Source organism: Ambystoma mexicanum, chromosome 1q, assembly GCF_040938575.1.
Source record: "Ambystoma mexicanum isolate Mex_15411 chromosome 1q, UKY_AmexF1_1, whole genome shotgun sequence".
Lineage (NCBI taxonomy): Eukaryota > Metazoa > Chordata > Amphibia > Caudata > Ambystomatidae > Ambystoma > Ambystoma mexicanum.
In genome coordinates, this window is record NC_090922.1 from 572278492 (window position 1) to 572292376 (window position 13885).

Below are 13885 nucleotides of genomic sequence, written 5' to 3' on the forward strand. Positions count from 1 at the left end.
TGAGTGGAAGGGAGCCCAACCCTGGTCACAAGGAGCGCTTTCAAAACCTTAAGTTTAAACTGATCAACTGTTTTGTTGAATTCAAATTTACCATACATTCCTTGTATAATTCTAATGTGTGTAATGGTGTGAGGGTCAGTGACATCTCGGACACTAGGTCATTTTTCTTTCTTTAGTTTGGCAAGTACCTCCTTTTTAGGATAGGGAAAGATAGGAGTTATCCCATCCTTTTTCACTTAATAAATGGAAAACCTTTAGAAAACTTTACTTTTGTGTCTGTCTTGCATTTCTGACCCCTCACTGTGCCTGTACAATAGCACAAAAATTAGAACAAGTGGTGAGCCATTAAGAGCGTGTAAATAAAAGTGGGACATATATCCGTGCCAAAGCAAATTAAAATTAAAAAAAACAGGTGACTTACAAAGCTAACATTAACCTAAGGGGAAAGTGCTTCAAACTAAAGAGTACTATTTAAATATACAAAATTACATTATTACGCATTGATGGGTTCAGGTGGGGAGGGTGGGGGAAGAGGGCAATGGGTGCTCCCTCTTTTGCAAATAAGTGAAGTTTAAGCTGATCTCTGAAGAGATCCACAGTTGGGCTGGCTTTGACTGTTATGGAAAGCGGGTTCCACTGGAGCGTGGAGAGTAGGCAGAAAGTGGAAGCTAGAGGCGGCACAGGGAGGGTATGGGAAGGTGAGATTGAGTACAGAGGAGAATCGGACGGAGCGAGAGTTGAATAAACCTATAGTACCAGACAAGCAGTGAAGAGAAAGACCATTGATAGCTTTGTAGAATAGGAGAAGGATCTTGAAAAGAGTGGTTGTGCATGGAAGCATGCTGTTGGTTGGCAGAAAGGGAGGGTATGGGTAGATTGTAGAGAGTGAGGATAACAGAGTTGAGGACTAGGTCTAGGGCAAGGAAAGCTAAGGAATAGGTTTGAACTACAGTCAACTTTGCTGAGCACAAGAGCAGAGATTGGAGTTTTTGCAGAGTGGTTAGCAAGAAAAGGACACATTTGCCGAATGTTGAGGAGGTTAATAAGAGCAGCAGAGGCAGTGGTAAAAGAGGACCCCAAGATTGTGAGCGTTGGGTGAGAGAGCAAGGTTAGGCGGGAAGGAGAGGGGAGGGTTGCTTTCTACCGGTCTCATCATTTATTGCATGGGTCTAATGGTTGAGTAAACCAATGATGTTCTGCGCAATTGATTAGACCTTAGATTGGCTTAAATGACCATGTCAGCCAGCAGGAAACACACTAGTGAGGCTCAAATATTTCAATTGTAATCAAATGTGATATTATAATGATATTAAGGCAGCAAACGTACACATAGCTTTGGATACACTATATAGTGCTAACAAACGGAGTATATAAAGCACATGAAACACACATTTATAAATGCAGCAAATAAATAAAAGTATTGGGATAAGATGGCCCAATATGTTGCTTAAAAATGGTAAGACTATATATGGCTCATCGCTACCTCGAAAGCCATGATGTAGTTGGCCTGTGGGACATGCTGAGCTGCTAGTACTCGATTGTTCTTGAGTAAATGTGGCTTTCCTAAAACCTTTGTATTAGTTTAGGGCCTTGTCTGTGGAAGGGTGTTCCAGAGCAAAGGATCCAGCCAAGAGAAGTGTGATCTCCCTAACTTCATTTTGGAATAATTTGGGATAACTAGTGCGAATTGATTTGCGGATCTTGGTTTCCATGCTGGTTTGTGTATTTTTGCAGAGGTTTGGGCTCTCTAACCTGGAAATAAGGAAAGCTTGGGCACAAGTCTAAGGCATTGCTGTAATCCACTTTAGAGTAGACTGTAGCAGTGATTGCTATGTATTTCTGTGGGAAAGTAAGTAAAGTGTTTTCTTCCAAGTGATTTTAATCTACCGAAAACCTGCCTGTCAACCATAGTAATCTGTGGACCCTAGGGATAGATCAGAATATGTGGTTATACACAGATTTTATACTCGGGGTCATGGTGAGGAGGGAGGGCCTGTTGCTACCTTGTATGAGCCTAGTCCTGCTTGACAAAGTAAAAATGGTATTTTCCAAATTAATAAGAGGTGATCTTGTTTCATCCATTATGATTTATTTTGTATGCATTCCTCAATGTTGGAAATGGGTGACGATTTGTTAGACATTTGCAAACCTTTGGGTATCGCCTGCATAGTTGTGACATGAGAGGTTTAGTGAGAATAAAGGCAGGGAGTTGGGAGATATGGGGATTAGGGAGTGGCAGTGAGAGATGAGCCTCGGGCAACACCCAACAGGGGCTCCTTGAATGCTGAACGACATGGGTCCATTATGATGCATTTGGGACTGTTATTTAACAAAAGAATGTAAGGGATCAAATCCAATGCAGCAGCAAATTGGGAATGGCCAGATCGAATGAGCGGACTTTAAGAATATTCTGGTCAAGGTGGACGCTGTGAACAGATCATATAAAATCAGACCTGAAGTCCCATCTTGGTCCTCTGTTGTTTGGAGATGGTCCCAGCAATATACTGGCTTGTGTTATATCCGGGTCTACGGCCAGCTTGCGCAGGTCTAGGAGGCTATTTCCCGTGGTGAACTTTCGGACCCTGGAATAGGCTGCTTTATTTGGGCAAATGGCCAGGACTAGGCAAAATGGAAATGGCTTGGAAATTGATTAGATTTGTCTGATCTGAGCCTGATTTCTTTAGGAGGGCTTTACAAAACGCGCCCTTGAAATCTGGAGGTACAATTCTTGTTTGTGCCAAGCAGGCACCTCCAAGTGCTTCTTGAAAAACCCTTGAGCGTAAGGGGCCACAGATTAATCTGAATGTCAGTGAGAAGCTACTATGTTAACAAATACATTACTGGAAAGAAGGGGAAAGGAGCAAAGGAATTTCATAGTTCTCATGGGGTCCTAAACGGGGAGCGGTGATGTTTCCAGTTTTGTATTTTGCACATGATTCCATAGGGTTTTGTTTTAAGTAGAAATAGGATTGCAAGAGAATTGCAGAGGATTTGTGATGGAACTATTCTGCCAAACAAGCGGGCGGGAATTCCTGAATTCTGAAATAACGCTGAATGCTTCCCTAGGCAGTTTATCTAAATAGAACTGTGTTTTAGGTTTCCTTATGGTGGTGTGATAATCCCTTCACTGCTTAAAGAAAGCTAACTTTTCTTGCAATCTGTGATCTATTCTCCATCTGTGCATTAGGTATTCATGAGTAGCCTATATGTTTGTGTTGCTCCAGAAACCATTGTGGTCTGTGCAAATGTTTGTGATTTGGACACATTCAGTGGCACTGATGAATTAAGTGCCCGGTTATCCAGTCACAGCGACACCAGAGTTCTCGATCAGCAATGTGTTTGGGTGTGACAAGAGCAGAATAGGATCAGATCAGCGTTGACCTTGATGTTTTCCCGAATCCTATAATAGGACTTATTTCTCTGGGCAGCTGGTGTATTCAGTGTGCAATGATATGGGAGAGAATGTTAAATGACCTAACTGTGGCAGGCTAAATAGAGGGAGTGTCCACAATATATCCAGGAGTCCAAATATGCCATTCAGTGTTGTGGCCTGGTCTGTAGCAGGCTTAGGTTAAAGTTTTCTAGATTGGCAGTGAGGCTGTTGGCTCCTCTGTTAGGGGGTAACTCTAGCCATATACTGAAGTCTCCTTAAACGCAAAGATCACAATGTCCGGGGAGGGAATTTGCTATGAAGTCAGCAAGTTCGTCTACAAAGTTTTCTTTGTAGCCCAGAGGGCTGTAAATTAGGAGGAATTAAATGATGAAGGAAGTGAGATTTTCCAATTACACATCATGGATTCACATAACGGTGCACGCGGAAAGATGCAAACGAAAAGGCCCGTTTGTAACCAATCGCTAATTCCGGCTCTGTTTTTAAATAGTATTTTGTAGCCTATATATAGCTTCATGAAGATCAGTATTGTCGTCCTTGAGCCAGGTGTCGGTGAGGAAGACGACGTCTGGCTGATGTTCAGAGATGAAAACTCAATAGTCATTGCTATGTTTTGCCAGTGTTGAGAAATGCACAGACAGGTGAGACTGCTATGCGTAAGGTACAATGGAAGGGACTGCATGTCAAGTTGGGTCAGGACTGCCACAGGAAGATGGTATGGGCAGCTTGGAAATTACTGGGGCCTTAGTGGAGTGAGGTTGAGGGGTTTGTAGGTTGAGGTGCAAACTGTTGTGAGCGTAGGTGTGGATGTGTTGAGCAGTAAAATAGTTTCATGGTCTTTCTGGCTGGCTGCATCAGAGGCGGTGGGTTGTTGCGGAATGTTAGTTACGTTGAGTGAGCCCATAAAGACCGTATAGTGTAATTTCGATTTGTTTGTGGCGCTCAGCTGTGGTTGGGTGATCATTGATGGAAACCAAGGGTCTGAACCCTTCAGATCCGGGCTCCCCTCACTGGTCTGAGAATACTGGGATAGACGTGTGGAAATCTAAGATGTTTCCCCAGGAGTTAATTGAGCAGTCCGTGTACATTTTATGACTAGGAGGGGGCCCTCCTCTAGGCACCGGCCCTCCACGGTCCCTTGGTTTCTGTCAGGATCTAGTTTATTTTCTTGATCCTCAAACAGGAAGTGCAGGGGAGATTTGGCCAATCATGAAGGGGTGGCATCTTCCCTTCCTCCGTTCAAGGAGGCGTGGTGTGCCTTTGGTCCCTCGAGTTTGTTTAGAACATTGATGACCTACTCACAAATGTATTCTTTGCACGTAAAGAATAGATGTTTGCATGTTACTGCATATCATCCATACAGTGCTAAAAGTGTCTCACATAGTAGTTTCTATACTGCTCACAGAGTATCCATGTTTTATAATTTGAATAGTTTCCAATGTTGCTCTTCATTTATGGATTCGTTGCAATGTAATATCCCTCATTAATCTTTGTGCCATGTATCTACATTTTAAACATAGCCTGTCCCACAAATTAAATTGATAATGAAATATCTGCACCTGCAGATTTTGCATTGGTTCCCTCTTTTTCTTAATATATTAGACCAGTCTGGCACTCTATTTCAAAACAAGTACCCTCGCTGTTTGTATATCTGTAAAACAATCAATGACTGTGATAATGTAATGCCAGTCTCTCCTCGACCTTATTTATCCAGTCTTCACTTTGAACAATATATTGTTGCATAAAGTAATTGACAATGAAATGTCAAAACTTGCATTTTGATATTCATTGACTGACGATCCCTCGTCTTTACAATGTCTTACAATGTTATGCAGAATATTGTGACACTTTTATCCTGCTGTTTTTCGGGGCTGTGCTTAAAGCCGGTTTCTGATCATGTAATTCTGCTTTGACACAATTGCTCTCTGTCAACTTTTGTATCTTATCGGTTCTGCTTATGTAAATAATTCTATGCAAGGTTTACTTGGCATTCATGAATGCTGCACCCGGTATGATAGCCCCAGTGCTTTCCTGGGTATTGCTCAACACACAAACTCCAGGCTGCACGTGTTTAAACGCATGTTCAGGGCCAATGACAGAGGACGGTCTCCTTTTTCCTCTGCCCCCCTCTGTGAAGATGGTCTAGTCATATCTATAGTGTATTAGTGCTGAACCTAACCCGATTCTGTGCAGAACAAGTATGAGAAGTCATAATGAGAATAACAAACCAAATGTATTTCTATAAAAGCGTCCTCACAGGATGCAGGTTTTTTGTTCTCGGATATACTGAGTGATGTCTTAGGTTAATAATTGCAATTATTCTTGATTGATTCTTAAGATGAAACATCACTTCATTGCATTATGTGTGTAAATATTTTCAAAAATGTACAAATTGAGACTATAAGATTGTAATTTGTTCTGCTTGAATGCATTAGCAAAATTAGATTAAGCAAAGCATCATTGCACAGTGATCTAAAGAAAATATATTGGCATAAAGAATGGGATTAAGGAAATGGGAGTGAGTCATGTTTTGCTTGCAAAGAACATATGGTAAAACTGTGACACGATTGTGTTTCCTGTGAGACCAAACGTAATTGTGTGCTGAGATCCAATCATAGGAACCTCTGCAGGAAGAAAGTTTATTTTCTTGCCACAAGTAAGGGGGTAGACTAAAACTTGGTGAATCAGGTTTTCAGATATCATACTGAATTGTGAAATGCCTGATGATTGCATGTATTCGACGCGGTTAGAACAGAATAAAATGATTTCTGTTCTGAGTCATTGTACAATATCCTGTTATGTCCAGCACCAATGTACCACAACATGTGACAATAGTTACTCTTCAGAAATGGTGCCTAAGGAAACAGGAGATACTGTTTTACTCACTGTGACATATTTGTTAAAGATAAATACACTTAGCGTTTCATTTGTGTCTGCAATCAGACGCAGAGAAGCACCACAACTCTTGTACCAGGGGCAGCATTCAAGAATGGTAAATAATCTTCATATAGAACTATTTACATAAGTGGAACCAGTAATTGGAGACCTAAGTTAGGATATGGCAAAATTGAGAAAAGAGAGAATTGGCTTCTCTCACACTGTTTTGGTTCACCATCACTGTCGTGCAAGCGCTCCAATATTCTGTATCCGTTTTTAGTTGTAAAGAAGAGGTCCTCAATGAATGCAAAATTAATATCAAAATGCAAGCTATGACAATATCATCAATTGCGGTATGTAACAAAATACTGAATTGATTTTTAATTATTGGACATTTGATAAGGCCCTTTTACAGCAAGATCGTGTGTCAAAGTGGCAGAAGGGAACAAGGGCGAAATAAACAATGGAAATTAATAAATAAACTGTGGTCCTACTATGCCTTGTGACATTCGGAGTTTGCAAGTGCAGTGAAAAGAAAAAGGAAAAAGGGGGTGGGGCATGAGGGTAAGTGCTAGTAACGTTCCCTGGGGAGGAAGGGCCTGAGGTGCCCGTTGTGGAGGCAACAGGTAAGTGCATGGGTGGAGACCTCCCGGGTGAAGAGGGAGGTCTATGGCCCAACAGTTAAGTGTGGGCATAGGTGAAACCACCAGACAGGTGGGTGTGGGCCCAGTGGGCAGCGCAAGGGGCTACTGTGGGCAATTGGGCAGAAGGCTAGGACCCTATTTGACTCTTGAGGCAGCCAATGTCAGCGACAGAGGGGATGGTTAGCATGGGAGGAGGAACGAGGAGTAGAAGAGAAATGTATTGAGTTGTTTACAGAACTTGAGGTGGTCCGGTTTAAGACGGAGAGAAAGATAGGAAAGACTGTTCCATAGGAGGGAGCCAGCTGAGGAGAGAGATCTGCCCCCAGCTCTCTGCTTGGAGAAGCGTTTGATCAGCAGAGAGTTGGAGCCAGAAGTTCGAAGGGATCTGGAAGGAGAGTATTTAGTAGGAGAGTGTTGGAAGTAATGTGGGCCCAGGACACAGACAGCTTTGTGAATGATGCAGAGTGTCTTGAATGTAATCTTTGCAACAACCGGGAGCCAGTGGAGAGATATTAGAGCTGGAGAGATGCAGTCTCTGGGCTTGAGGCCAAGGATACGTCTTGCAGCTCTATTCTGGATTAGTTGCAGAGGACGGAGGGAGGAAAGAGCAGGTTGGGGAAGAGGCTGTTACAGTAGTTCCATAGGAGGGAGCCTCCTTTATAGTAAATAAGTAAATATGTATGGTCATTAAGAGTCGGGTATTGCATGATCTCACTCATGGACTGTTTTACATGTACAGAAAACAGTGAGAGGACTTATTTTGAAATATAGTGCCAGACTGGCCTAATGCATTCAAAAAAAGTCAACTTAACAGGATTCCAAATTAATAAATAATCTGAAGGTTTGCAGAGCTTTCATTATAAATCCAATTAATGGGGCATTTAAATGTTAAATATTTATATAGCATGAGGGATTATTACATTGTTGTAATCCATGAACAAGATCCATTTTCGAAACGATTCAAATTAAGAAAAATGGATACTCTATGAGCAGTATAGGGAAGCCTATTACTAAATAATATGAAAAAACATGCAAACCTTTTTTCTCTATGTACAAATAATATATTTGCGATTATAAAGAAAATCAGTACAAATGAATTTCACAAAATTTAAATCAAAATGTTTTGTTTCATTTACTTTTTTTGCAGACCTTTAAAAAAGGACCTGCTTGGATACAGTATATGCTTTCCTTGGTGTGAAACCCATGTAGATCACATTGGTCTCATTAGGAATTGATTTAAGTTGCACAATGTATTTGATGGAACATCTTCTGGTAATCCCATATTGTACTAGGCCACCGTTTGTGCAACTGTGGGATCGTCAGATCCCGTGAGTTAGGAAATTTATGTAAAACATCAAATGCATATCATTGAATATATTGCCTGTATTTTGATGCGAGTATTATAATATTTGAACAATAAACACCATATTCTGCATATTTCCGGGGCACAAAGTATAACTGGGTAAGTGCATCAAAAAACATGCTCGTTCATGCTGGCAGTATCTTAGAAGTACCTTTTTAGATGGAGCGCGTGAGGGGTTGGACAGCTGCATACCTTCAATGATATTGCTTAGCATAGTGCAACTCTACTGACTCACCTGCCCCTTCTTGCTCCGTTGCTGAGCAGATTCATAAAAATGTGATTTTCATGTAGTGCCCTCTACCACTGATGGTTGCCCTTTGCATACCTTGCTCTTTGGATGGTTACCAATTAGAAAACCCTTCTACCTTTCCCCTAACCTAACCCCAAGTCCTCTTGAACCAGTCTGTGAGCTCACAGAGAGAAGTGCCCACAGCTTGGAGTGGGAGGGGAGCCTGCAGACAATACTTCAGTTGAATCATCTGTAGATGTTTTGAAGTCCAGAAAGAACCAATATAACTTCCAGAAATGTGGGGCCTGGAAGCCCCTTCCATACATTGTAGTGTATTTAAAACGGGACTTATGGAGTATGAGCACCTTGCAAGCTTCAAAAGATCAAGAGGTGGGAGGCGAAACCGAAGCTACTAAATATTTTCAGGATAAGATGGTTAGGATGGACGGGTGACGGCAGGGGAGAGGGAGGTGGTGAGGCTGGATTAGATGTGCGGAAGAGGAGTCTCCGAATCATTCTTAAGCTTACTGACAGTATTTTATTGTCCTTGAACGGTTCCTGGAGTCCGTCCCTTCACGGGCCCAGACTGGCAATTCTACAAATCCAGTTGCTACTGTGTCTTCAGTCTTGTTCCCTGACTTGGAAAACAGAAGGCACGTAGGCTCTAACCGCTTCCTTACCTAACCACTAACCTCCCATTGTTGCCAACTTAAGTAATATACTTCCACATTCATTGGCAAAGAATCGTTCTGACTTCTAAAAAATGGACAGTCTTCCAAATATTTAGGCATGGCAGGGCTCCCAACAAGTTACCTCAAGCTCTACCTGCAGATTATGGGCTAGAATCCTGGCAGGGCCCACTCTTCCTTTCATCTTCCGTGGTCAATATTGAGTCCGAACGAAGTGTGTAAGGGAAAGGCTGGTTATTCCCAGCACTACTGAGTGACAAAAATAGCAGTCACACACATGGTATATTGAAACAAGTTATTCTTCTGTAGTGAGCCGTCTTTTTTACTTACGCTCCAGTCGATTACATTTTAAGGGAAAATCCAAATGACGGTCTCCGTGCCCCCAAGTAAGTACTTTGTACCCATCAGAAATGCTCCTAATTACCGTAGTCAGAAACCCGCCGTGATTGCCTGGAGAGCTTCTTTGAGAAAGAGTGATGTTAGGATGTGCATTGTGAACCCCACGGCAGCATGTTTTAGCCTGACCTGTGCATCAGCTTGTGCATAAATATGCAATGGTTACATGTTTTTTTAAAACGTTTTTATAATGCTGTCCCCTTCTGTTCTTTCAGTTATCCAAGAGGCAGCGAGCCTGAAGAAGCACAACTTATTTGAGGATAGCATGCACTTGGCTTCTGAAAGTGAATCCAGCTTGACGGACTTGAAGACCCCCTCCAGTTCAGCGCAATCCAGCCCGGAGAGAACACAGGAACCGGTGGTAGAACTAATCTCAGACAATGGGGGTGGAACTAATGAAGTCTTTGTTGAATCAAAAGATGCCCTTTCAGACATATCTAACGCTGGATCATTACCCGCCAGAGCATCCATATCAGTAGACGAAGAGCAGGTTACGTGCAAACCGCCAGAGCCGGTGCTGAAAGCGGAGCCCCCGGCGGAAAAAGAATCTCTTACTGAAGTTGAAAATGTTATCATTGCCGATATTGCAGACAGGCAGGAGTCCACTTTGGTAACTGTCCAGCCGGAAGACATTGTACCATTGGATCAGTCATCTCCTGAGAAGTCCTGTTCAGAAAGGGACAGCCATCTGGAGAGGCAACTCCAAGAGGGGGTGGCTCAAGACCAAGCTGTGAGCAACGTGAATGAAATCAGAAACTTGTTGACGGTGACAATTGAGGTACCAGCGGACGCCTCACAGAACATGCAGGAAATCATCAGTGAAGGCCGAATTGTACAAATTGAGGAGCACCTTGAGGATAAACCAGACATAAAGGAGAATGTTGAGGCCAGTAAAGAATGTGAGGCAGTGATTGAGCAAATGCAACATCTTGATCTGATGAGTGAGAAGCAATGTGATACTGATTTAGAGGCAGAAAGTGAAAAGTCAGTTACCGCAGTGGCAGAACATGTCCTCGCTCAGCTGGATGAAGCAATGGTTACTGGTGAATTAGACCCACAAGACGAAAATCGTAAAGACATAACTCAGTCTGGGATAAGTGCAGAGACCGAAGACACTCATTTGATGGTCGTCGTAGAGGCAGAAAGTTGCATCGCTCAAGTGGACAAGGCAGTTGGTAGTGGTGATGTAGGTGGCCGAGAAGAAAGTGGGAAAGACGTAGCGGTAGGGCTAACTTTAGACTCTATAGAAGCGGACAGTGGCAGACATCCAAGTGGTCTCAAAACAAATGCAGAGGAATTTGTTGACCATAGCCAAGCTACTTCCAAGGTTGAAGGGATAGAAACTGGTCCAGAACATGCAGGAGATCATGATGAGTTACCACATCAAGCTTGTGAAGATACCAACGTCATAGATGCCACTGCTAGCAGCGAAGCCACCTCAGTGGGTGATGAGAGCCCAACGGTTGAGCAGGTGTTGGCTCGAGTAGAGCCTCCCACTAATGCGATCAAAGTTGATGTGAAGCCTGAACCCGTTGCTGATGATCCAAACAATTCAAAGCAAATGTGTGCAGAGATTCCTGTAAGGCCAGACATCCCAAACTGTACAGAGCACATGACACTGGAGAGCACCGCGAGTGCTTGCATAGGGCAGGCCGGGGAGGCGAGCGCAGAACACATGGCGCAGGATAGCACCTGCACAGGACAGGCGGGGGAAGCGAGTGTAGAACACGTGACGCAGGATAGCACCTGCATAGGACAGGTGGGGGAAGCGAGCGTAGAACACGTGACGCAGGATAGCACCTGCATAGGACAGGCGGGGCAAGCGAGCGTAGAACACGTGACGCAGGATAGCACCTGCATAGGACAGGCGGGGCAAGCGAGCGTAGAACACGTGACGCAGGATAGCACCTGCATAGGACAGGCGGGGGAAGCGAGCGTAGAACACGTGATGCAGGAGTGCGCTGTGAGCTCCTGCATTCAGCAGGTGCACGAGTCGAGCGTTCCTGAGTGAGCATTGTGGTGTAGGACAAGGTCTTTTCTATTAAAGTTTCTTTTTTGGCTTCATGATGACACAATTTTTAATACAGGTGTGATAAGTTAAATGGGAAGTTAGGTAGAGACTTTGTACTTTCATTGCCTAGAAATAGCAAAAACATTTGACAGATCGTAGCTGCATATTGGTGGTGTTTAAATCAAAAAAATGCCCCTCTCCTTAAGAGCGGAAAGTCCACCAGCTTCGTTCCAAACACTATACACTTCGATTGCAATGATGTAATCATTTATAACGGGGAAAGCGCGTTTTATAAAAGCTTTTGTATTTCCTGACGGCATCCTGTGATGCTCCAGGTTGAGTTGGGTGCTATAACTGCTGCTAAGCCACAGAGCTGCCCCTGCGTCTGCATGCTTTGTGCATGGATTACCCACTGAAGTTTCTAATTCATTCCCGGTTCGCATTAACCCCCTCTACCCCAAGCTCTATGTCTGTAGTGGGCATTGTTTCAGCTCAAAGTAAGAGCACACTTCCTCCTCCCACTGGGGAGTTCTAGGTTGTGTGGTCCATGAGAGTGACCTCCTGGTTTCTGAGAAGGGCCACCTTCCTGCTGCTGTAAGCACCGCATGAAATGTGCGGTCCCCACCTTGACTTGGAGTGTAGGCGTAACTGACAGAGAGAAGGGACGCCTTTAGAGTTGCTACTGCGCTCTCCTGGCAGTTGTGCGGGAATTTGAGCTTGTAGCTGGTACTGGGGGAAATCGCTATGTTGATGTGATAACGAGTTAATTATTATATTTATATAAATTTAAGAGCTGCAACACGGAAAACGTGTTTTTGATGCCAAAGATCGACGCCAATGGTAATGGTAATCGCCAGTGGCTGTGTCTTCAATCAGTGGTTTTGTGGTGGGCATTTGTCTCCTGAAATACATGCGAGTGGAACTCCAGCCAAAGGTATTCTTCACACCAACTCAGCAGGGAGGGCCTTCAAGCCTTGGATGACATTTAGCGTGGCCAATGGCTCGACCAGTGAGCCCAACCAGTGGGTTTCCATCATTGCGAATGTGTAATTGAAGAGGGAGGGAAGTGCATGTATAGTTCTTTCTCTCTGCCACCTTCTTTCGATCTCTTGCCCTCTTTCTGTCTTCATCCCCTTTTCCTCTGCTTCCTCTTTCTCTCCATTTCTCTCCCTGAGATGCAATAGAAAACATCCTTCCACTTGTGCGTCTTTTGATGATTCCCCTGCCAGACCATTGGAATGATCCCCACGTGCAAGCTTGTGCGGGTTCTGCCCATTCTAGAACATCCCAAGCAATAACCGCTGATATTATCTGCCCTAAACTACTGCATGCGTGGAAGTCTGCATCTAGCTTGTAAATGTGTCTCGGGAGTGTGGTTGGTCCAACCTGTGGAAATAGTCTGTTGAGCGTTGATGATGCATCTCCCCTCCGCAGGAGCTAAGAGCTAGATCACTAAAGATGAAGAGTTGGTTTCTTTTTTGGTTGATATTGGACAGCTTCTAGCCAACGTCATCTGTTTGCATTGTCCCATTTGGTTTGGTTACTTTCTTCCAATGTCTCTCTGTGTGTTGACTGTTTATCCTAAATGATGGAGGCTGCGTGCCAGGCAGCCCCGCTAAACTTCATTTTCATCAACTGTGGAACTTAACTGCTCTCACCATGTCCTGCGCGAAGAAGGGTTCCATCATCACTCCGATGCTACTGGGACATGGACCTCGTGACCTTTCACGTGTTCAAATCCTTTCACCTCGATTTGGTGGAAAGTGCCTCTTCCACACACACTGCTCCATGAAAAAAGGATAAATTATGAAATGTGCAAAACCTTTCAAATAAAGGACAATTAACCCATTATTTGCAGTTCATGTATCTGCGTGAGGTTCTGGTGGAATAGGTCAATGCATAAATGGAGCAAACTGGTGATATTTAACGAGTGTCGACACATGTCAGTACATTCACCAACTCCTGGCTCATCACTACCCCATCACCCAGTATATTTCCCCCATGCCTATTGTCTATGTTGCCCTCTCTTGCCACATTCAACAACTGGAACCACCTTCATATTTGTATTCTATGCAAGGTATCTGGTGTCGGTACTGCCGATGCCCATATGAATCTTGCGCCAGAGCTTTTGTCGAAGCAGAGTGTTTTCCAAGCCAGTAATCCAATCATGGTGTTTTAGGAAGCGCTTCACACCTGTGAGCTCAAGGCTGACACGCAAGCTCTCAGTACATTGGAGAAAATGCTACAGCATGTTTACAGGAAAGAGCCCAACAGACCGTCTTTTG

At 43.7% G+C, this 13885-nt stretch overlaps 1 protein-coding gene across 1 annotated transcript in view; it reads left to right on the forward strand.

Annotated features, from left to right (window-relative positions):
• NIBAN1 (niban apoptosis regulator 1) overlaps window positions 1-13449 on the forward strand; it is a 491461-nt gene extending 478012 nt beyond the window's left edge. Inside the window, exon 14 of the mRNA XM_069641063.1 lies at window positions 9805-13449. Coding sequence (XP_069497164.1) covers window positions 9805-11600 — 1796 coding nt within the window. The 3' untranslated portion in view covers window positions 11601-13449. The remainder of the gene's footprint in view (window positions 1-9804) is intronic.
• The last annotated feature ends 436 nt before the right edge of the window (window positions 13450-13885 follow it).